The 23,627-nt window shown below is 33.5% G+C and overlaps 1 protein-coding gene across 1 annotated transcript; it reads left to right on the top strand.

Moving 5' to 3' along the window:
• The first annotated feature begins 12,729 nt into the window (after nt 1–12,729).
• LOC106771456 (serine carboxypeptidase-like 26) lies at nt 12,730–23,322 on the top strand. The gene is made up of 9 exons (XM_014657441.2): nt 12,730–13,272; nt 13,352–13,447; nt 13,584–13,676; nt 13,773–13,858; nt 13,965–14,228; nt 17,830–17,957; nt 18,031–18,126; nt 22,536–22,641; nt 22,792–23,322. The coding sequence occupies exons 1-9, from the start codon at nt 12,915–12,917 to the stop codon at nt 23,023–23,025; spliced, it is 1,461 nt and encodes a 486-aa protein (XP_014512927.1). The 5' UTR covers nt 12,730–12,914; the 3' UTR covers nt 23,026–23,322.
• The last annotated feature ends 305 nt before the right edge of the window (nt 23,323–23,627 follow it).

Consider the following 23,627-nt stretch of genomic DNA (forward strand, 5'->3'; position numbering starts at 1 on the left):
TTTGAGAATGAAAATTATTAAAATATTCTTTAACCTTAAAACTTAGAATTCATGATATAAGGGTATTTTTGTCTACCGAAACCCGATACACATTGCTAAAATGTACCAACTGAAAAACAGACGTACGCAAGTTAGAAAACCCCATATAAACTGAAAGATATAAAATGTATTGTATATAAAACTAAGTCTAAGTTTATTAATAGGTCAAATACAAATTTACGAAGGTTACTGATTAGAAAACTAACCCAAAACTATAAATATTGATAAGAAGCTTTAAAAGTAGAGAGAGAAGAGAACATTTCAAGGTCACAGAGGTTGAGATGTGTCTTAATTAAGTTGATAATCTAAAAGATAGTGCTTGATTAGTGTGCAACTAAGTGCATATATTGAAGATAGTTAAACTACATTATTTAGTGAGTTTTATATAGGATTTTCTTTTTGTACCCTATGTTTTGTTTCCTGCACCATCATGCTTTTTAAAATTTTAATTATATCCCAATTATAATTATACTTTCTGACTGTACATTCTTTAGATGATATTGAATAATTCATTATACAAATTTATGCTATGAATTATACACTTTGTAATATAAATTTGGAAGATAATTCTAAATACAAATTACATTTCAAATTATACCATCTAATGAAAAATTATATTATGAATTATATAATCTATAATATAAATTTAGAAAATAATATAAAATATAAATTATATTTCAAGTTGTATGTCAGGACCAGTAAAATCTCAATGGAGTGGGATCCAGGTGACGCTGCAGTGTGTCTTAATTTCAAAAAGTGGAGAGCAGGTGGCAGCAACTGAGTGGACCGTCCGGTTTTGACGGTAGTACTTAAAGAGAGAATTTCACATCACGCTCCACTTCCTGCATGCAATCCTTTTTCTACAGATTTTCTGAAACTCATATTTCTCCTCCTTCTCTCTAAAACCTCCATCTTCTATATAAGAAATCTCACCATTTTCTCTTCTAGTGCTGGGAGCTTTCTATTGCACCGATCAAATTTCTGCTCAAACTTGTTAAGTTAACTTTCTTCTTGAGAAATCTGTTGTCGGACACATGCAAGTTAACATTTTAGTTGCATGTGTTCATCTGTTTCCTCTTCAGAAGAATTATGATCATTTTCTTGATATATTCTTTGTTCGGTGGGTAATAGGTATTCTTGAAAGGTTGGCATTCGGCGAAACCCTTTGCTCTACTGAATAAATAGTTGTCCGGTTATAAGGTAAGGGAAGCTTGTAATTTAATTATGATTCTTTATTACGAATGGTTGTATGCTTGGATGATAGTATGTTGATGAATTGAGTGATGTCGTGATATTACATGTTTGTTTGTATGAGTAATGTTTGTTACTGGCAAGAACAGGGTAGTGAATGGGGTGGTCTGAACTCTGCTAAATTCTGAAGAATTCTGTATCTGTGACCGAGGGTCATTTATGATCATTCGGTTTCTCTCCTAGGATGTTCAGTCTTAACCGAATTCTCTTTCTGAAGATAATTCAGTTGATGACCGATCAGTCTTCTATTAGTAGTATGTTAAAAATATTCGGTTAATTAAGGTTCTATGAGTTTCCTTTCTAGTTAGTTTAGTTAAGACTTTTAAAACAAGTCAGGTCAGTTTAGTGTCGGCTTTAGACGTATATTTTATCCCTAATGAATGCTCGGTCTTAAATTAGTAATCGATCTCTTGAAGAAGTGTTTGGTCTTGTACTAACACTTCGTCTTTCAAAGAGTGTGCAGTCTTGTACTAGCGCTCGGTCTACTAAGGAGTGTTCGGTCTTGTACTAACACTCGATTTCTTGAAGAGAACTCAGTTTTGTGGTTTAAGTGCTCAGTCAAAGCTCCAAGTGTTCGACCCTAGTTCTAAGTGTTTGGCCCTAGCTCCAAAGTGTTCGGCTAAAGTTCCAAAGTGTTCGGCCTAAGCTCAGAATGCTCAGCCTAAGGTATAAATAGTATGTTAAGCTTTTAGTATTTGGCTCGATCTCATCTGTGTTTGGTCTTAGACGGTATACGGCTCTAACTGGAGCTATCCTGTTATTTGACCGTTCGATCTCGATTCTTGAGTTGAGGGTGTTCCTACCGTTCGGTCATGTTCCTAAGTTAAGGGAGTTTCCTCCTGTTTGGTATTATACAGAGATTTTTGAAATCTCTTCTTCTCGGTTTTATTCCAGGATGGGAATGGTTTTACTAGTTTGGTGATTTTTATTAAACATGTTATGAAAGAACAAGTATGATGTTAATGATGTATGGTTTGATAATTCTGATGAAATCCGGAAGTATGATGTCATTTTATAATATGGAATTGAATTGAGAATTCCATGGAGGGATGTCTCGGTGGTTGGTTGTAATGTGGTAATAGTATGAATATGGTCAAAGTGGACGTTCATCCTGACATTCCAATGGTCACCGAGTCTTAAGTAGAGAATGATGGCGCATGTGGTGGGAATAGCAGGGGGTCTGGTCACGTTAGCTTGGTGTTCCAGCTAACGGACTAAACTCATATGTAGTTTGCGGTTTTCCAACTACAATGAGGGATGAAGGGCTAACCCCGTGTGACGACTTGCGGTTTTCCAGCCTTTGGTATTCGTGTGGTGTTCCAGTTTACCTTTCCACGGGTGCAAGAACGACTGTAGCTACATGATTCATACAGTCCGAACAGTCAGTGTGGAATGATTGGGAATTATATTATTATAAGTTTATACGTTGGGTCATTTCGTGGAATATTTGTATGACGAGTGTATGAATGGATACGTTGTTTGATTTTTCGCAAACCCTTTTTAAATGATTTGTTTGATTGAATTAATTAAATTACATAAGCTTACCCTTATTTCCTGTCTTGTCTTTCATTGTCCTTTCGGTCGTTCTCTTCACTGCAATGATCATTCTATGAATGTGAGTAGAAGGGGTTGAAGATTCATTTGAGGAAGGCCTGCAGACCAAGCAACCTGAAGATAGTGTAGGACCGTTCGGTCCATAGGCTAAGTTTTCATGTTCTGTTGAGAAGATTGTTCAATCTAACTTGTCTTTTGTATAACCGTTCGGTATAAATTCGTAGAACTGTATCAGGCACTCCTTTCTTGTATAGTTTAAATTTCTGGGATATTTTATATATATTCCTACTCTGTATTTATGACTCATCTCACTATTCTATCATATTATTATTGATAACTCTTAGATATATGTATAGTTAAATCTATATTTATTGGGATGTTACATTAATGGTATCAGAACAGTTTGTTCTTAGGATAACCTACGAGTTATGGGTTTGTCATGTCTTTCCTGTGGAAAGATAAGTCTAAATGGTATGTTATACCATTTTCTCCAAGTCTAGATGATCATTTTTAAGTTATAACTAAAAGTTTTGAGACAAAGAATGTCTTGATAGAAGTAATGAGGGTGCACACTCATGACTTTTTTCTAAGAATATTTTCTCAACACTGAATGTAATTAGACTCTTCTATTAATCTTATGTCATATCGTTCGGTTTCGTAGAAACTGTTCGGTCTTGTACAAATTCTTTGTGGCCGAACGTTCTTTATTGGTTATTGATGAAGGTTGAAAAACAGTTATTTTCATATGTCAATTGGGACCAAATTACATCTTTTACTACTCGGAATGAACCTAGAATCAAGCAAAACTCAATAAATGAGTTTGAAGAGAGTCAAAAGCTGTTTTTAGCGATTTTATGCTTGTTTTGCATTGTTTTGTAGCTAATTTGAGAAAACTAAAGAATGGAATTGAAGATACAGGTTGTTGACTCAAGAAAAGAGCAGAAAAATGAAGATTTGAAGAGTCGACGCACCGCCCGACGACACACTTAAACCGCCGGGCGGTCCAGGACGAGGAGAAGGCATAGCGATTGACGCTGGGTGGACCTGAGGGAAACCGCCCGGCAGTGGCGATTGCAGCTGGGCGGTAGTGCGATTTGTGGCAAACCGCCGAGCGGCACACTTAAACCGCTCGGTGGTGGCTCGCTGGACTTGGGCCCGTTTTCTGACGCGTTCCTCACCTATATATACCCCTACTGCGAGTTCAAAGTCATTCTTTTGACAGGGGAGAACGGCCAGACCTAATTTTGCTCTCTAGAGAGGATCTCTTGGATGCTTAGGCTCCTTTTCATCTTTTCTAGGGTTTGCTTTTCCATTCTTCTTCCATTTTTCATCTAGTTTCACCATGTCTATGGTGAACTAAACCCTATTGTTGTTGGGGGAAACAATGTAATCTTTTGATACTCTCTCTTATTGAAACTCTTGATTATTTATATGGTCTCCATATGTTTTGATTGTTAATTGTTGGGTTATCATCTATGCTTAAGGCCTTTATCGTTTAACTCATTCGGTAACTGATGTTTGTCTTTATTGATATGGGGACGTACAGTAATGACATGAACTGGTGAGTAATCTCTTGATTTTGCAAAATCACCTAGGGATAGGGGTAGGACGATCAATTGCGCTAACTTCTGTTTATAATGAGGTATTAATTACTAGGGGAGGCTAGGGATAACAAGCCAGTAGTTAATATTAGGCCCTTTTTGCCGAGGAATCAGGTAAAGGGGAGGCTAAGAAAGTCGCATAACAATTGAATCAATCAAACTAATATTCGAGGGTAGTATGTAAGAGAGAGCGGAATAGATAAAATTGTAAACCCCCAACAACATCCATTCATCCATTGTTTTCGTTTGTCAATTGAATCAACTTTATTTTTGCATGTTAATATTTTTGTTCTCAAATCCAATTTATTAATTTTTATTTTTCAAGTCTTATTATTTTAATTCACGCGAACGAGAAAGCCACACGAGTTTCTTGGGAAAACAATACTTGGTCTTACCATTTATATTACTTGTACGATTTGGTACACTTGCCAATTTGTCAACAGTTATCGTTCGGTCTAGTAAATTCAGTTTTGTCTTTAAACATGTTGTCTCAACTTCACTATACTTGACTTATGTTTTGCTTCTTCTATAAACCGTTTGATCTTATATTAAGCTTATTCATGACTGAACATTCTTTTATTTGTTACCATTCGGTCATTACTATCAAACACTCATTTTAACTTGACTACACTGATTCGGCCTTTGGCTGTATTCAGTGATCTGTTCTATAGTGTTCTTGTTTTTTTAAGATAGACTGATGGCTTTATCTCTATGAATATTTAGAAGATGACATCTAATTCTCCTCCTCCTCCTCCCTCCAATCCGGACGCTTATGAAATGTTAAGTATGATGAGGTCGATGATGGAAAATATGCAACAACAAAATACAGTGCTCGTACAACAGAACACTGTTGCACTACAACAATTGGAGACCGCTCGGGTGTCAACTGAAGCCGCTCGGGTAGCGTCTGAAACTTCTCAGCGTCAGTGTTTGGAGATAGTAGGGAATTTTAGAAATAATGTTGGTCCATCTTCTTCCTCGACTCACAACTCCCAGGAATGGAGTTTGGAGAGTTTTCTCCAGCATAACCCTACCAAATTTGATGGCAAGTGTAGTCCAGACGCTGCAGACCAGTGGATGAGAGACATGGAGCGAATTTACAATGCCAAGAGGTGTCCAAATGAGAATAGGTTGGCATATACTGAGTATTTGTTGACGGGTGAGGCCAGCAATTGGTGGAGTAGCATGAAGATGCTGTTGGAGGACAACAACACTAATATTTCTTAGGAAGCCTTTAAGAGCAAATTTTATGAGGAATATTTTCTGAACAACGTTCGGTTTGCCAAAGAGATGAAGTTTCTCCAGCTAGTACAAGGAGGAATGACAATGTCAGAGTACACTAATAAGTTCAAACACCTTGTGAGGTTTTATACGATGAGGGTTAATGAAGAATGAAAATGTAGGAAGTTCGAGAATGGTTTGAGAGGAGATCTGAAACCCTTGATTTCTAGTTTGTGCATTAAGTCTTTTCCCGCATTAGTTGAGAGAGCTAAAGTATTGGAGAAGAACATACTGGAAGCGGAACAACAAAAGAAACCACAACAACCGAGTGTTAGAGGACCAACATTTTCCAGAAGCAGTCTCAATTTAAGAAGAACTCCATACTATCGGCCTTCGCCTTCCTCAAATTTTGGTGGTGTTTATTCTCAGCACTCGGGTTTAGTTGGTCATTATGAATAGCAAGGATCTGTAAGTTGTTACAACTGTGGTGGACCTCATTTGAAGTCAACTTGCCCACAATCAACAGAAAACAAGAGATGTTATCGGTACAGGACTAAAGGTCATTTGGAAAAAGATTGTCTTTTGGGAAGGCGAGCAACTACTCAAAACCGTTCGATATTAGGGTTTTAGCCGAGAAGAGGTGCCAAACCCTAAGTTCAAGAAAAAGTTATATTCTTCAAAGTTTAGAAGAAGCTATCATGAACAAGATTGTCCAATGGGTAGAAAAGTTGGGTCACGATAGCCATAGGTTGGAAGATTTAAACCAAATGAGAGAAGGGAAATCTTAGACTGTTGACCGACTCAAGGCTAAGTCAGGATTATAGATAAATGATAATTAGAGTTAAACCGAGCGTTGTTGCTCAATTGTTATTGGTAGTTAATTTTCAGTATTATAAATATTAAACCTTGTATTTGTAAAGTAGATTGGAGATTAGTGAGAATACGAAATTTCTATCTAAGTTTTCACTTTTCTTTCTTTACTTTAATCCTTAACCATTCGGCGCAAGGGTCTAATTGTTCGGTTTAATACATTGGACATCTCAAATCAACTGGTTAAATGCTCAATCCAAAGCCCTCGTTCTTATCACATCCCCACAAATAAACCAATTTTATATACTGTTCGATTAAACCGTACGGTGTTTTAATGACCGTGAGATAGATCTTCATTAATGATGATTGAGTAAACACGTTACTCTCTGAAGTTATCTTATTTGGAAAATTTTTCCAAGGGAATGGTGTGTGAACCGCTCAGTATTGTATAGTGTAGATCGTTCGGTATTATATGGTGTATACCGAACGATAATAAGAAACACATAAGGGCAATGCCCGGCCTGTTGGAAGACAAGGAGTTATATGCTAAAGAGTTCAAAGGTGAACTCGGAAATAATGAAGTGCAAATTCTAAATTATAGCAATAATGATCTGAGGGTCAGGTTTAGTTAAAAATTTTCAAGGACTTAAGACTACAAGAGAGGATTAAAACAGAGCAATATTGTATGTAGTAATTGAGTGGTAGGAAGCGAACGGTTCATCAAGAATCATGTGAAGCAGTAGGCAAATAATGAAGTTGCAGGTTTTGAGAAACCGATCGGTTGTAAGCAAGGAAAAGATTGTACTTCTGAAGCGGACAGTATTTTCAGATTCAGTCGAAAGAATAATTATAGTAGTCAGGTTTAAAGGCAGACGTCACTCGATTTATGTATCAAAGAATGAAGGTAGAGAATTGAATACCAAACAAAATTTGGATGGTATTACCTTAGGTTTCGTCACTCGTTTTCCGTTCGGTCAAACGATTATGATGCTATTAGAATTGTGGGGGACAGGTTAATCGAGAGCCCTTACTTTATGGTCGTCAATTCGAGAAGCAATGTCAAAGATTGATTAAAATCTACATCAGAGAAGTGGTGCGGATGCTTGGAGTGCTGACTAGAAGCAGTTCAAACAAGGATTCTAAGTTAGTTTCTCGGTTATGACAGTCATGATAGCAAGCAGGACAACCGGTTGAAATTTTTATCAGCTTAGTCATTCCCAGAAGAAAGATCCAATCTTTATTCAATCTTAGAATATTTGATAACCATCCTTAACCTACTCCATAAATTATCTCCATTCTATTCTTCTAAATAGCTAAACCAACATTTCCCACTATTTCCTTCTTTCTCAACAGACTTTAGACCTCTGATATTAACTATCTATGTTCGATCATATCTTCAGTATTTTTGGCCTCCTTGTTTAAGTATTTCCATTCGATCATTAACATCATAATTTTCGGTTGAGCTCTCAGATTCTTATCAACATTCGATCCCTAACTTCGGAAAACTTTTCGGTCTCTTTACTTCCTTAACACCGTTCGGCCATTATCCCAAAATAATTGTTCGGTCGAGTAACAAACGACCAACTTAGTGGAAAGTTTACCTAAGAAACTAGGAGGAAAAAAAATTCATCAGTCTAGTTTAGATCGTGTGAGATAGGAGAACATGTGACTTTACCTAAAACTTTGAAGATGTCGTGAGAAGATTGTTCTCCCATTCATTCTTGGTAAAGCTTTAATTTTCGAGGACGAAAATTTTTTGTTGTTGGGGAGAATGTCAGGACCAGAAAAATACCAGTCGAGTGGGATCCAGGTGGCGCTCTAATGTGTCTTAATTTCAGAAAGTGGAGAGCAGGTGGCAGCAGCTGAGTGGACTGTCCGGTTTTGACGGTAGTACTTAAAGAGAGAATTTCACATCACGCTCCACTTCCTGCATGCAACCCTTCTTCTGCAGATTTTCTGAAACTCATATTTCTCCTCCTTCTCTCTATAACCTCCATCTTCTCTCTAAGAAATCTCACCTTTTTCTCTTCCGATCATTGATCAGACACCACTTGAGCATTCCTTGTGCTGAGAGCTTTCTATTACACCGATCAAATTTTCGCTCAGAGTTGGTAAGTTAACTTTCTTCATGAGAAATTTGTTGTCGGACACATGCAAGTTAAGATTTTAGTTGCATGTGTTCATCTGTTTCCTCTTCAGAAGAATTATGATTATTTTCTTGATCTATTTTTTGTTCGGTGGGTAATAGGTATTCTTGAAAGGTTGGCATTCGACGAAACCCTTTCCTCTATTGAATAAATAGTTTTCCGATTATAAGATAAGGGAAGCTTGTAATTTATTATGATTCTTTGTTACGAATGGTTGTATGCCTCGATGATAATATGTTGATGAATTGAGTGATGTCGTGATATTACATGTTTGTTTCTATGAGTAATGTTTGTTACTGGCAAGAACAGGGTAGTGAATGGGGTGGTCTGAACTCTACTAAATTCTGAAGAATTTTGTATCTGTGACCGAGGGTCATTTATGATCGTTTGGTTTCTCTCCTAGGATGTTCGGTCTTAACCGAATTCTCTTTCTGAAGAGAGTTCAGTTGATGACTGATCGGTCTTCTATTAGTAGTATGTTAAAAATATTCGGTTAATTAAGGTTCTATGAGTTTCCTTTTTAGTTAGTTTAGTTAAGACTTTTAAATCAAGTTAGGTCAGTTTAGGGTCGGCTTTAAACGTATATTTTATCCATAATGAATGCTCGGTCTTAAATTAGTAATCGATCTCTCGAAGAAGTGTTTGGTCTTGTACTAACACTCCGTCTTTTAAAGAGTGTGCGGTATTGTACTAGCGCTCGGTCTACTAAAGAGTGTTCGGTCTTGTACTAACACTCAGTTTCTTGAAGAGAACTTAGTTTTGTGGTCTAAGAGCTCAGTCAAAGCTCTAAGTGTTCTACCCTAGTTCTAAGTGTTCGACCCTAGCTCCAAAGTGTTCGGCCTTAGTTCCAAAGTGTTCGACCAAAGTTCCAAAGCGTTCGGCCTAAGCTCAGAATGCTCGACCTAAGGTATAAATAGTATGTTAAGCTTTTAGTATTCGGCTCCAATTGGAGCTATCCTGTTACTTGACCGTTCGATCTCGATTCTTGAGTTGAGGTTGTTCCTACCGTTCGGTCATGTTCCTAAGTTAAGGGAGTTTCCTCTCGTTTGGAATTATACAAAGATTTTTGAAATCTCTTCTTCTCGGTTTTATTCCAGGATGGGAATGGTTTTACTTGTTTGGTGATTTTTATTAAACATGTTATGAAAGAAAAGTATGATGTTAATGATGCATGGTTTGATAATTCTGATGAAATGCGAAAGTATTATGTGATTTTATAATATGGAATTGAACTGAGAATTCCAAGGAGGAATGTCTCGGTGGTTGGTTGTAATGTGGTAATAGTATGAATATGGTCAGCTTTGTAGTGGACGTTCATGCTGACATTCCAATGGTCACCAAGTCTCAAGTAGAGAATGGTGGCGCATGTGGTGGGAATAGTAGGAGGTCTAGTCGCGTTAGCTTGGTGTTCCAGCTAACGGACTAAACTCATGTGTAGTTTGTGGTTTTCCAGCTACAATGAAGGATGAAGGGCTAACCTCGTGTGACGGCTTGCGGTTTTCCAGCCTTTGGTATTCGTGTGGTGTTCCGATTTACCTTTCTACGGGTGCAAGAACGACCGTAGCTACATAATTCATACAGTCCGGACAGTCAGTGTGGAATGGTTGGGAATTATATTATTATAAGTTTATACGTTGGGTCATTTCCTGGAATATTTGTATGACGAGTGTATGAATGGATACGTTGTTTTGATTATTCGCAAACTCTTTTTAAATGATTTGTTTGATTGAATTAATTAAATTACATAAACTTACCCTTATTTCCTGTCTTGTCTTTCATTGTCCTTTCGGTCGTTCTGTTCACTGCAATGATCATTCTATGAATGTGAGTAGAAGGGGTTGAAGATTCATTTGAGGAAGCCTTGCAGACCGAGCAACCTGAAGATAGTGTAGGACCGTTCGGTCCATAGGCTAGGTTTTCATGTTCTATTGAAAAGATTGTTCGGTCTAACTTGTCTTTTGTATAACCGTTCGGTATAAGTTAGTCTAGAATCGTTTGGTTTAAGTTCGTAAAACTTTATCAGGCATTCCTTTCTTGTACAGTTTAAATTTCTGGGATAATTTATATATATTCCTACTTTGTATTTATGACTCATCTCACTGTTCTATCATATTATTATTGATAACTCCTGGATATATGTATAGTTAAATCTATATTTATTGGGATGTTACATTGTATAATTTGTATTGCAAAAGTACATTTAATAATGTACTACCTGTAATACAGATTTAAAACTATTTTAAATTTTATAATTCATAATACAAAATTAAATTATAGATTATATAATATGTGATACAAATTTGAATATTTAAATAGAAATTATATTCTAGATTGTACATTCGTGTTCATAAGTTTTTCCCATAAAGAAAACATTAATCTCCATAGACTTGGTGTGATTATGAAAAATAAGATTGTATGCAATTGAGAGAGCATTTTAATTGTCACACAAAAGAAAATGCAAAAAATATGTGAACACAAATCATGTTAATCATCTTTATATATATTTGTGTTTAAGTATACTTTTTTGAGATTTTTTTAGGTATTATTATTTGTTTCTATATGTAAGAATGATAAGTGGATTGATATGTTCCGTTTTGACTCGTCTTATATTTGACCAGGAATGACTAAATAATATGATTTCATTCTAATTCTTTTAGTTTTTTATACAAATTGATTGGACGCACGTATCAACAAAGCGATAAAAGAGACAAAATAAATTTAGAAAAAAATACACATATACTACTGTACATAATGATATAATAAACAATATTCTCACATGTGACCTTTATATAAATTTATAAAAAAAAAAATTGAAAGATTCTTATATGCATTTATAAAGAAAATTTAAAATTAAATAAAACTAAACTACATCACAATAATAATAAAAGTAATATCTTAAATTGCTTTTACTTTTTTATTTTTATAATTTTGATATTGAGACATGAAAACTAAGCCTCCTCTAATATTTTTGATCCAACAACTCATTCATATGCTTTAAATTATCTTTTCTTGGAACTTGTATTTTAGGGTGGTGCTGAGACTTTTGACACTTTTATAAACCAACCATATTAGTTGAATATAATATTAAAATTGAAGCTCATCAATAATGTGCTTGTTGTGTCTGAAGTAAATTTGTTTTGTTCGATTATGTGGTTTTCATGTTATGATGTTCCTTGTCATAGGATTTCGTAAGAGGTGATAAAAGATTTTGAAGGATTCAATATTTTACTTTATATTCTTTTTATTATTATATAAAGAAATTCTAGTAAAACTTGAAAAATATAAGGGATTTATCTAATTAGGATGATTATTCAATTGGTTGTGGTTATCAAGATTAAATTAATATAAATTTTTGTGCATTTCTTCTTTCCTCTTTCTTTATTATTATTTCAGCATATTATCTTAATATGGTACATTATTGGTTCTGAAATAATTTCCAGAAAAGATCTGAATCCTAAATTTAATTGAACTAATATGATTTGATTCTTAATTTTTAAAAGATTTATGGTATTTTAATTTGTCATCCTTTTGAACTCAATCCTTTATTTTAACCGCTCTTGACACAAGAGAGAAAAAGAGATAAAAGAAACAATAAATTTATGAAATTATATATTAAATCTAAATATTACATTAATATACACATATATAATTGAATTGTAATCTTGTAATCTTTTATTGTATTTTTATTAATTAATAGTTAAAATAAATTTTATTTTAAAATAATAAATTCCAGTAATAAGATTTACATGATTATGCAGTTTATGGACAAAAAGACATTCCAGTTTTACAGCAAGCTTGCAAGACTTCAAGGAGGTTAACATTCCAGTTTATACATGGTTGTTCAATAAATCTACATGATTATGGGTTGTGATTAAGGTTAGCTTAATAAAAACTTACTTCAAAACTTATAAATATAAAAATAAAGTAAAGAAAATATGATTGTATTTATTGAGTATTCAAGACTTAATTCTAATAATCGATAGATATAACTAAAAACTGATTTGAATGTCAGATACCTTTTAAGAGGGATCCACTCATTCGGATTTAGACTTTTACATAAGAGGATTCATGAGAATAAGTGGTTTAAAGAGTAAAGATATAATTCTCCAGCTTACTAATGGAAACGACATAAAAGTTCCTTTCTTACAAAAATAATCATCCTCTTAGATAAATAACCACCACATGTTATCTGTTTTATTATCATTTCTTGCAACTTGTGTCTAGTGTTCCAGGCTTTTAAAACTTTTATAAATCAATCCACACTGATTCTCACGTTATTTTCCAAGGAATCATGAAACATTTGGAATTCCATGCTGTTTTGCTTTTGTCAATCTTTGTGGGAATTGGCTTAGCTTATCCCACAGAAGATCAGTTAAAGGATAGGATTACCAAGCTGCCAGGACAGCCAGAGAACGTGTTTCTTTCTCAGTATTCGGGCTATGTGACTGTGAATGAGGAAGCTGGAAGAGCTTTGTTTTATTGGCTGGTAGAGACAGAAGAAGCTAATACTTCAAAGCCACTTGTTTTGTGGCTTAATGGTGGTCCTGGATGCTCCTCTATTGCTTATGGAGCGGCTGAAGAAATTGGTCCTTTTCGAATCAATCCTGATGGCAAATCACTTTACTCCAATCCTTATGCTTGGAACAAATGTAAGACAGTTTTTTTCTCTTTTTTCGATTTTTTATCTCTTCCTACAATATGTTTACATTGTCCTTTCTCTTCCTGCAGTGGCAAATATACTCTTCCTCGATTCTCCTGCTGGTGTTGGATTTTCATATTCCAATACCACATCAGATCTGTACACAGCAGGTGACCAGAAAACAGGTATGCAGTTGTATCGTTTGCGAAAATGCTTGCTTGCTGATGGAGGATATATAACTCATTTATTTTAAGTTTTGCCTGTTTTGTTCATGTTGAAAGTTCTTACCCAACTACAAATAAAGTTAATTTAAATTTGCAGCTGAAGATGCATATACATTCCTTGTTAATTGGCTCGAAAGGTTTCCTCAGTACAAGCATAGAGATTTCTACATTGCCGGAGAAAGTTATGCAGGTCCCCTTTCATCAGTAAAATCAATACTAGTTTTCCTCCTAATTAAGAATTTCCCTTCCAGAACTGTTAACTGAAAGCTTTACAAACTCATTTCAGGTCACTATGTTCCTCAGCTGTCTCAAGTCATTTATCGCAAAAATAAAGGAATCGAGAACCCAGATATAAATTTCAAGGGGTTTATGGTAAGCTTGTAGCATTCATGATCTATGGCAATGAAATATGAAACAGTGCTTTAAAAAATCTTGAAAATCTTCAATTGAGTGTGGTTTTTTCTGTGATAACTATCAGGTTGGAAATGCTGTAATAGATGATTACTATGACTACATTGGAACATTTGAGTACTGGTGGGTCAATGGTTTGATTTCAGATGACACATATAAACGGCTGAGAATTGCGTGCGAGTTTGATTCTTCTCTGCATCGACCACAGAATTGTGGGATAGCTTTTGCCATTGCAAGTATTGAGCAGGGAAACATTGATCCATATAGCATTTATACTCCTGTGTGCAATGCTACAGCTGCAACACTCAAACCCCATTTAAGGGGTCCCTTGGTAAGTATTAAAATAAGTATTCCAGGACAAAATAAATGCAATGTTTTTTTCCTTATGAAAATCTTTGTCTAAATAAATCTGTATAAATTTACCTAATAACATAACATGTTATTTTAGTTTCCAAAAAGAAAAGTAATATAGTTTTAGAGACACCATTTTTATTGCCAGAGTTTTTATATGATTTCTTCATGATTTAATTGTTTCACTTGATTTTCTTTTTTTAAGGTTTTTTAAAAATTTTATTCGAATAAGAAATTTTATAAGACAAATATTTTAATTAACTTTTTCTTTTGATTATTGATATTTTTAAGATATAAAAATCTGGTTTTTTGTTTGTAATCTAAAGTATTAAATTTTATAACATATTTAGATAATAGTAAAATATTATAAGAATTAGGTATTAATCTTACAATGTTAATGATACTAGAATCTAATGTTTATATATTATAAATGACCAAAGCTTCAGAAATTATTAAGGTGGACCAAAAGATTTACAATTTTTGTGAAAGATATGGAGCTAGCAATAATGGGAGAAGCATGCTTTTGAGTAGAAAATGACAAAGTAGGAAAAGGAAGTGGAAGTGAGTGGTTTTAAACAATAAAAACGTGTGAAAAAAACAACTATGATGGAGACTCATGTTATAAAAAAAATGAAACTAAGTGATAATAATAATTATTAATAATCATAAACAATAATAAAATAATATTATAGTAAAGAATGTCTCTTTTTTTTTCATTTTTCTTTAAATAAATAATTTTCGTTATTCTATTTATCTTTCCTTCCTATTTATCATAAAAGAAAGACAGGAAACATTATCTAGTATTTTATTAGTAAAAATATTCACGCATTTTTATTCTAAAATAAATAGTAATTTACAAGAATAAAATAATTATTATAGTTTATTAAAAAATAAATTTAAATTAATAATTAATTAACAGATAAAAATTAAAATATAAATATTATTTAAAAGAATATAAATTTTTTATATAAATATAAATATTTTATTTGAATTAACTTATGAAAAAGTTAAAACACAAATAATTTTAATGGTATTCACGTGCTGCTACGTCTCTATCAAAATTAAGATTTTTGGGGAGTGTCGTATCCAGAACGTGTCCAGCAACATCACGGGTGTTTGTTTATAGAAGATTAAGAGTTTTATTTTAATAATTTATAATTTATTAAATATATTATATATTTTAAAAATAAAAAATTAAATTTAACTGAAAAATAGCATTTATATGTATTATATATATATAGATTTAAATGGAAAATAGATTCATCTGTACTTAGATTGCAGTATATACATTTTGTTCCTGTACTTTTAATGTTATGTACTAAGATTTCGGTTTTTATTTTTAATTTATGTATGAAGTATTTTTGTGATATTCTAATATAGCAAATATATATAAATAGACATCATCAAATATAATATTGAAAAGTAGTTAGACAAGTATTTAGAGTAATAGGATTACAGTTAAGTTATCTTTTTGTAAAGGTTAGAAATTTAAAACTTTAAACTTAACAGAGTATTTCAAAATACAAAGAGTTAGATCTAAAAACCTTACGACTATTTCAAAATAGTATTAAGTCAATTGAGGAGACCTAAGGAATTATGTTGCAGTATTGTCTTCCTCCAATACATGCTCCAAAGGGATCTCATTTACCTTTACTCACATCCAAGTGGGTGATCATTGCAAAAGGAAAACAACATACAAGCAAGACTCAAAACACAAACAAGCAAGGGTGAGCTAATCATATAAAAAGCATACAACATAACAACATGTACATACAAGAGTTAACTTCAATCAAGCAAGATAAAATACATGTCCTAACATGTTATATTCTAGACTTAACTTGTCCAGACTTTAGAATGATAGTCGAGCTATGACGGGTCTTGCACTCGTGGTGACTTATGATACTTGGGTTCCCACCCTACCACACTCACGAGGTTAGCCTGTTTCGGGCCTTGAGGCATACTGGAAGCCCCCAAAACTAAGACCTCTTGTTATTCCTCACCACATGGTTCAATCCTCTCTATTACGTGAGAAGAAGGACCATTGAAGTTTCAGGATGACCCCTAAGATCGAGCTCCTACTTTTATTCTAAACACTAAGAATCTCACCAAGAAATTCTACATCTTGAAACTTGATTTACCACTTGAATCGTAATTCACTACTTTAAAGTCATGCACCACAACATACAGGGTCCAATTCCACATAATGATACCATGGATACATAAGCATGCTACACACATAAACTGGATATCCTTAAACAAATTGCAAAGCAAAACAAAATAAAAGAGAATTGAACTAGAGATGGCGTTTTTCGCACAGCGCATCTTAGTCGCACAGCGAGCCCAGGTTGGTTTGCATAGCGCACACACATATTTGCCTTGCGAATTAATCTAGCAGGGGCTCCCCATGCTAGCACCAGTCGCATAGCGACAGGATTTGCCTTACAAATCCACTAGGCAGAGAGCAATACTCTTTGGTCATTCGCAAAGCACACCTGCTCGCATAACGAATGACCCAAGGCAGAAAGCACTCCCCTGCATGGACTCGCTATGCGAAATAATTCGCATAACAATTCTGCATAATCTGCAGAATGCCCAAACTACAGATTATGCCCACTCACACCCTCTTTGCCAATTTTAGACTCTTTCCCCAATTTCTAAGATCCCTATTTCGTGATGTAGACCTAATTGAACTTGATTAACTGATTTTAAACGCTCCTATGGTGATTCTAAAGTGATTACTACTTAAGTTCATCATCAAATATCTAGTTTCCACAACTTAGGGTCTCAATTCTCATTCTACCAATTCTAACAGGTTTTAGTTCAGTTTTAAGCGCCCAACAAGTCACATTTTGCCTATTAGGACTATCCAAACAGCTCAATTTCTCTCCAGACCCCAATTGCCCAAAATCATTACCTTACTTCCCTTAAGGTGACCTAAAACGTTACCCAATTTCTTAATTTCTCATCTAAACAACACCGCAACATAATTTCCACTCCCAAGCACTATCAATATGTCCAATTACAACAACTAATTGCATACAATTCACTTTATATGCATTACATTATAGTTTCACAAAATTCCATGACACAGTTTATACAACTCAATGCACTTAAAAACGAGCACGAAATCAAAACAGCATACAAGTTCATACTCCATCACACATACACATCATAAAATCAATTTATAAGAAATAACTAGTTTCCCTTACTTTGGTGGTTACAAAGCACAACACTCTAGAAGAAGCCTTAAAACAGTACCCTTCACAACAAAACTCAATCTAACCCTACAAGTCATCAAAGTGGTGATAAAATCAAATTTGTTAAATACGAAGCCCTCTACGCTACATACGCTTGGACAGTACCTAAACAAGAATCTAGGGGTTCAGTGATGAGGTATGGTAGATAGAAGGTGGAGAAAAGAAGCAAGAGCTCTTAAGAGTGGTGTTAGCTTATCAGACACGTGTGCTCCTTCAAAGCTACTCTTTTCTTAGTCTTTACAAATTTTAAATTATACAGTAATTATAGAAATGTATATTTGATTATTTTGATTTGATTGTTTTGGGATTAATTCTATAATTCAGGGAAGACTGTATGGAGCATTCGATCCCTGCACTTCGACGTACTCTGAGGTGTATTTCAATCGTCCAGACGTTCAGAAGGCTCTTCATGCGAACGTAACAGGGATTCCTTATTCATGGACAGCATGCAAGTATGTTATATAACTTTCATAATAAATTTATAATTTGATTATTTATATATTGACTTAATTGTTTTCTTAACAGTTATATTGTTGTGAGGAATTGGGGTGATTCTCCGCTTTCTATGCTTCCAATATACCAAGAAATTCTTGATGCTGGCCTCAGGATATGGGTCTACAGGTAATTCATACATAACTAACAAACAAATATATATATATATATATATATATATATAAGGTTTGCTAATTTACGTCAATGGTATATTTTAGCAAAGTGTATCAAATTTTAAGTTATAAAAATGTCCTTGTTAAAAAAGAAAATCAACTTTAAATCCAGTGTTATTTTAATAATTTTAAAATTTAATTTAAAATAAAAAAAATAAAAGGTAGTTATTAAAGTCTTAGAGAAGTTATTAACTTTTATTTTATTTTTAATTTTAAAAAATAACTATTTTTTATTTTATTTTTTATTTTAAAAAACAATTACCTTTTAAAAAAATATAATGGTTTAGGAAATAAGATTTATAGAACCCGTCTGCGTTTATAAAACCCTTTTGGATTTATAGAACCCATCTGGATTTATAAAACTAGTCTCCGTTTATAAAACTGTCTGGGTTTATAAAACCTCTGGGTTAAAAAAACAACTACCTTTTATTTTATTTTTTATTTTAAAAAACAACTACCTTTTAAAACTAATAATTTCTCTCGTACACGTGGACCAATCAAGATTTTTAATAACTACCTTTTATTTTTTTATTTTAAATTAAATTTTAAAATTATTAAAATACCTTTAGATTTAAAGTTAGTGTTCTTTTTTAACAAGGACATTTTTGTAACATAAAACTTGGTACACTTTACTAAAATGTACCAACTGAAAAACCCCCTTACATAAATTAGCAAACCCCATGTAACACCCCGACTTTTTCTGATGTTACGGGTTTGCAAAAACTTTTAAAAAATTTAACTCAGATACGGTTGCGGAATACGAATTGTATAAAAGCTTTTATTTATAACAAAAACTTCGAAAATCAAATGTAACTACAAAGTGTTCATAAAATTTCATTACAAGACGAACAATGTTGAAATTCAAATCCCCTAGTTCTCCCACGTATCTCACCGCTCAAGTTCGCCTTAGTTACACCTGAAACAACTTCTACTCCCGTAAAATACGATCATCGTAGGTGGAAACCACAACCACAAACATGCAAGGGTGAGCTAACGTAAACAAGTCATCAAAACAACTCAATAACAACTACACTATCAGAAATCAAAGTCACCCGCATATAATCGTACAATCATTTCATCAAATAACCGAATCACACCCATAAAGTGTCACCCCCCACCACTCTCTTATAGAGCTTCACCGGGCCAGTACACTTTACCAACTCTTACACCATAACATTTCCCACCACTCTCTAGAAGGCTTCACCGGCAAGTACACCACTTCCCACCACTCTCTTAGAGCTTCCCCGGCAAGTATATGCTTTCCACCACCCTCTTGGGCTTCACCGGACAAGTATACACTCCCCACCACTCTATTCCATGAGAGCTTCACCGGACAAGTACCAGTGCTACTTCCACCACTCTTCCAAGAGCTTCACTGGGCATCATAAACACAATTCTACTTTCATAAGAAATAACATAACCAAGTGTCAAACCCATATATACTAACATCCTTACGTGAAAAGCTACGGAAACAAGTAATGCCATACATAAAATAATCAAAGTTATACTAATGCACTTTTTCTTTTCTTTAATAATTCTTAACCAAACTCATCAAAATATATCCACCAAAGTCAAGTAAAATAAATAATCAATTACGAACCATACATACCTCTCTTTTTACTTATAACCACCACCCACCCATTATATATAAAAATATTATAATCACTCAAGTAGACCCCACATGGACCACTAAATTTTTGACACCTTTTCTATCTCACCTAACATTTATATTCTTCTCCCAAAAGCATGTTTCTTTCTTTTACTAATATAACACCCATTGCCCATCATGAACTTCCTGTAACATTTATTTTCATACAACACATTAAATACACTAATGGGTCCCACCAATTTCTTTCACTCACGTAAATTTATTCTTAATTTTGCATACATTATCCAATGCACACACATGGTCCCACCACATACCAAACTTTGACTAAAACAAATAACCCTTTTTATTCTTTCTCCTTCCTTACTTTTCATACAATTTTAACATTCTAATTTTCCACTTTCTCTTTCATAATTCACGTATACCCCTTCCTCTCATGCAATTTATTATCTGAAGTTAACACACACACCTCTTCTTACTTAACTTTTCTTCTCCTGTGACACCAACATCTGTAGCTCCCTTTTCTCTCCCTCAATTCCAACACACACACACACCACCAAACCTGCAGAGCTTCACCTATCTCCCCATTTACTATAATTTTTCAATACTCACCTATATATATATATATATATATATTCTTACAAACCCTAAAACAATCATTCACGTACACTTCATAATAAACCAAAACTCTTTTTAATTTCTCTTTCCTTTCCAACTTCAACAATCCTGGTTACCTAAATTATTCTCCCAACAGCACATGTAACACGCTCACACCGCCAGCCCCAAAACTCACACTCACTTCCACCCTTCATCTTCCCTCATCTTCATCTCTAATTAATGACTAGCTTCAACCCCTCCCTTCGTAACCTAGCACAAGGAATCTATGCAGTACACACTACCCAGCCGAGACTTTCTTATGCCCGGTGAAACACCCACTGTCTCCATCACAAGGTAAAATAAAACAGAAGCAAGGAGAAAATGAAAATAATCATACAAGCAAATACATAGATACTCTAGTCACTCCCCTTACCTTTTTGGGTTCAAACCTCCAACGTTTCCAACTTCAAAGTTACGTAGCGAGAAGCTTTTTCCCTCGTGACAATGCTTCTCTTTCTTATGGCAACGTCTCTCCCTCTTCTCAAATGCTCTAAGATTTTGTATAGATGGGTACCAGGGTTTTTTTATTTCCTTTCTCCTGTATCTAACGTGTGTTTCTTCTAATTCTAACCTAACCACCCTTAATTCCCTCATAATTGGGCCAAACATTTGGGCTCTAACTTTTATTAACATACAGTTACCTTATTAAACTCCTCCACTAACTAATATTTCCCACTTTAAAACCTAAAAATATAAAACCTAAAAATATAAAACCTAAAAAGTTCTCCTAATAAGCATAAGGTGGAAACTCTTATCTTCCTAAAACACTCACTGCAACCCTTTTGACGCTGCACTATACTTCTTTCTTCCCTTGCATGCCATAAAAANAATATAATATCTAATCAATACCAATTTCTCTNTCTTCCAATATTTAAATCAGGTTTCTCTCCCTTTGATTTAAGCTCATGCACCATTCCACGTAGAAATGCACCCTTCTTCTCTCTCTGCATTTAATTTTTCCAATCACGCCTCTTCTCTCTCTTTCGTGTGGGTCCCGCATTCCCAATGCCAATAAAAGAAAATCAAACATCAAAACTCTACCAAGGTTTGAACTTTAAACCTTGCAACACACCCATATAAGAAACCGAGAAACAACCACTAGGCCAATTCAATTTCACTACTATATCATTGCAAGTACTAATCTTTAATATATCTCACACATTTAACAAAATCAATTTAAACAATTATAAATAATTTTCATCTACTTCTTCAACACTTTTAANCCAAAGAAACAAAATCATAATAAATTATCTTAATATAAATAAATAAAAATATATTTTATTTACTTTCTACGGGTCTTACACCCCATATATATAATTCATGGTATATATGAAAAATTGAAATGATTGGTATATATACATATTATTTATAGAAAAAATTGTATTTATAATTTACTATAAATAAAATAATTTTTTTTTCAATTTGATAAAATATATTCAAGCTTATTAATAAAAGTAAGTTATTCTCATAAGAATTCCTAATTTAATAGATATCTTTAAATTTTCGCATTAAATTTGAGTTTAGATTAAAAAATTGTAAAATTTAAACAAGAGAGAAGTAAAATTTTGCAAAGAATATACTAAAGTAATTTTTTATTTTTCAAATATCATAAAAGTACCCTATTTTTAAAATAATGATTACTTTAAAATAACTTTAGGAAGTTAAAATACTCTTTAAGAGCATTTTATTTTTATTTTAAATTTCTTAAAAAATAGTTTTCCATTCAAAGAAATAATTGATAATATTATTTAAACCAAATCAAATATTTAGAACTATTATATTCTACCTTTTAAATTTCTCAAAGAATATTTTTTTTGTTAAATATATGATAGTATTTTTAAAGCAAAAATGTTTTCTAATTTTAAAAAAAAAAATTATATTGCATCTCTAAAGATTTATTAAGGTACGTAGTGTTAACATGTATTCAGTCAGTCAGTGATAGATCTTAAACAAATATGTTGGAAAGTCAAAAAATTTATAGATATATAAAAGTTTTTATATTTATAAAATATATTAAAGTTTTAAAAAAATTATACTTGAATATATAATTTTTGTGGCAAATACATTTATCCAAAATTCCTAATCATGGTTACTATCTATAGTGGAAACACTGATTCAGTGGTGCCTGTAACTGCGAGTCGGTATTCAATTGCTTCATTGAACCTGCCCACTATCATCAACTGGTACCCTTGGAATGATAATGGCGAGGTTTGTGTTACCTATCATCATAAATTCCTACCCTTCTTTATTTTGAATGATAACGAATTTTACAAAATAAATATATATATATATATATAAATATATATATATATATATATATATGTCATAATTTGTAATCCAATTGTATTATCTCTGAAGGTTGGTGGTTGGAGTCAAGTTTACGAGGGACTTACATTTGTTGCAGTAAGAGGGGCAGGGCATGAGGTTCCACTTCATAGACCTCGTCAAGCTTTTACCCTTTTCAAATCATTCCTCGAGAACAAGAATCTGCCATTTTCAACTCTTACCACTCAATCACTCAACCATAAAAGATCGGTTAGGCCAAAAAGAAAGATCACTATGCCATCTTCCATGCACCACTTTCCTAGTTAGACTTCTGTATTTGCTACTATGTAATAAAATAATCCTTCTAGGCATGCACGTCTATGAAGGAGATCACTATAAGTGTGTAAGTGTATGATCTTTATTAATTATTAACGCTCTCTGCTTTTAGTTTGTTGCTCCTTTACAGCAGCAATCAGTTGTTGGGGTTTGTTTTCTGTTATGGGTTAGGGATTTCTACCAAAATCCTTCTTCTTTCTGTTGTTTTACAGGAACTCTATATCTAGGATTCCTCTTCTTCCTTTTTATACATATTAAAACAATAAAGAGTAATTTCTCGTTTCTTCTTCTTTTTTTCTCTAGTTCTCTTTCTCTGCATTTTCCTTCTACTTTTCCAGTGTCTCACTTGTGGAAGCCTCTAGAACTCTTCACAGTATTTGCACGAGTCTCTTTCTCTTTGACAACCCTAAGTACCAGTTCTAATATGGTATCAAAATATGGTATCAAAGCAGGTCTAGTACTTACTCTACCTATATTACATCTTATTCTTGGGTTTTTTTTATCCTGTTCTCTTTGTTGTTCTTGGATCATGGAACACAAAGACCAGACCAACAATCCTTCTAGTCCTTTTTATACATCTAAGAGAAAATCTT

Source organism: Vigna radiata, chromosome 1, assembly GCF_000741045.1.
Source record: "Vigna radiata var. radiata cultivar VC1973A chromosome 1, Vradiata_ver6, whole genome shotgun sequence".
NCBI lineage: Eukaryota > Viridiplantae > Streptophyta > Magnoliopsida > Fabales > Fabaceae > Vigna > Vigna radiata.

Bases quoted from the DNA above. Each gene is read 5' to 3' on its own strand.
- LOC106771456 (XM_014657441.2), top strand. From the start codon at position 12,915: ATGAAACATTTGGAATTCCATGCTGTTTTGCTTTTGTCAATCTTTGTG. The intron at 14,229-17,829 runs GTAAGTATTAAA...TCTATAATTCAG, and splicing joins CCCATTTAAGGGGTCCCTTG to GGAAGACTGTATGGAGCATT. The intron at 17,958-18,030 runs GTATGTTATATA...TTTTCTTAACAG, and splicing joins TATTCATGGACAGCATGCAA to TTATATTGTTGTGAGGAATT.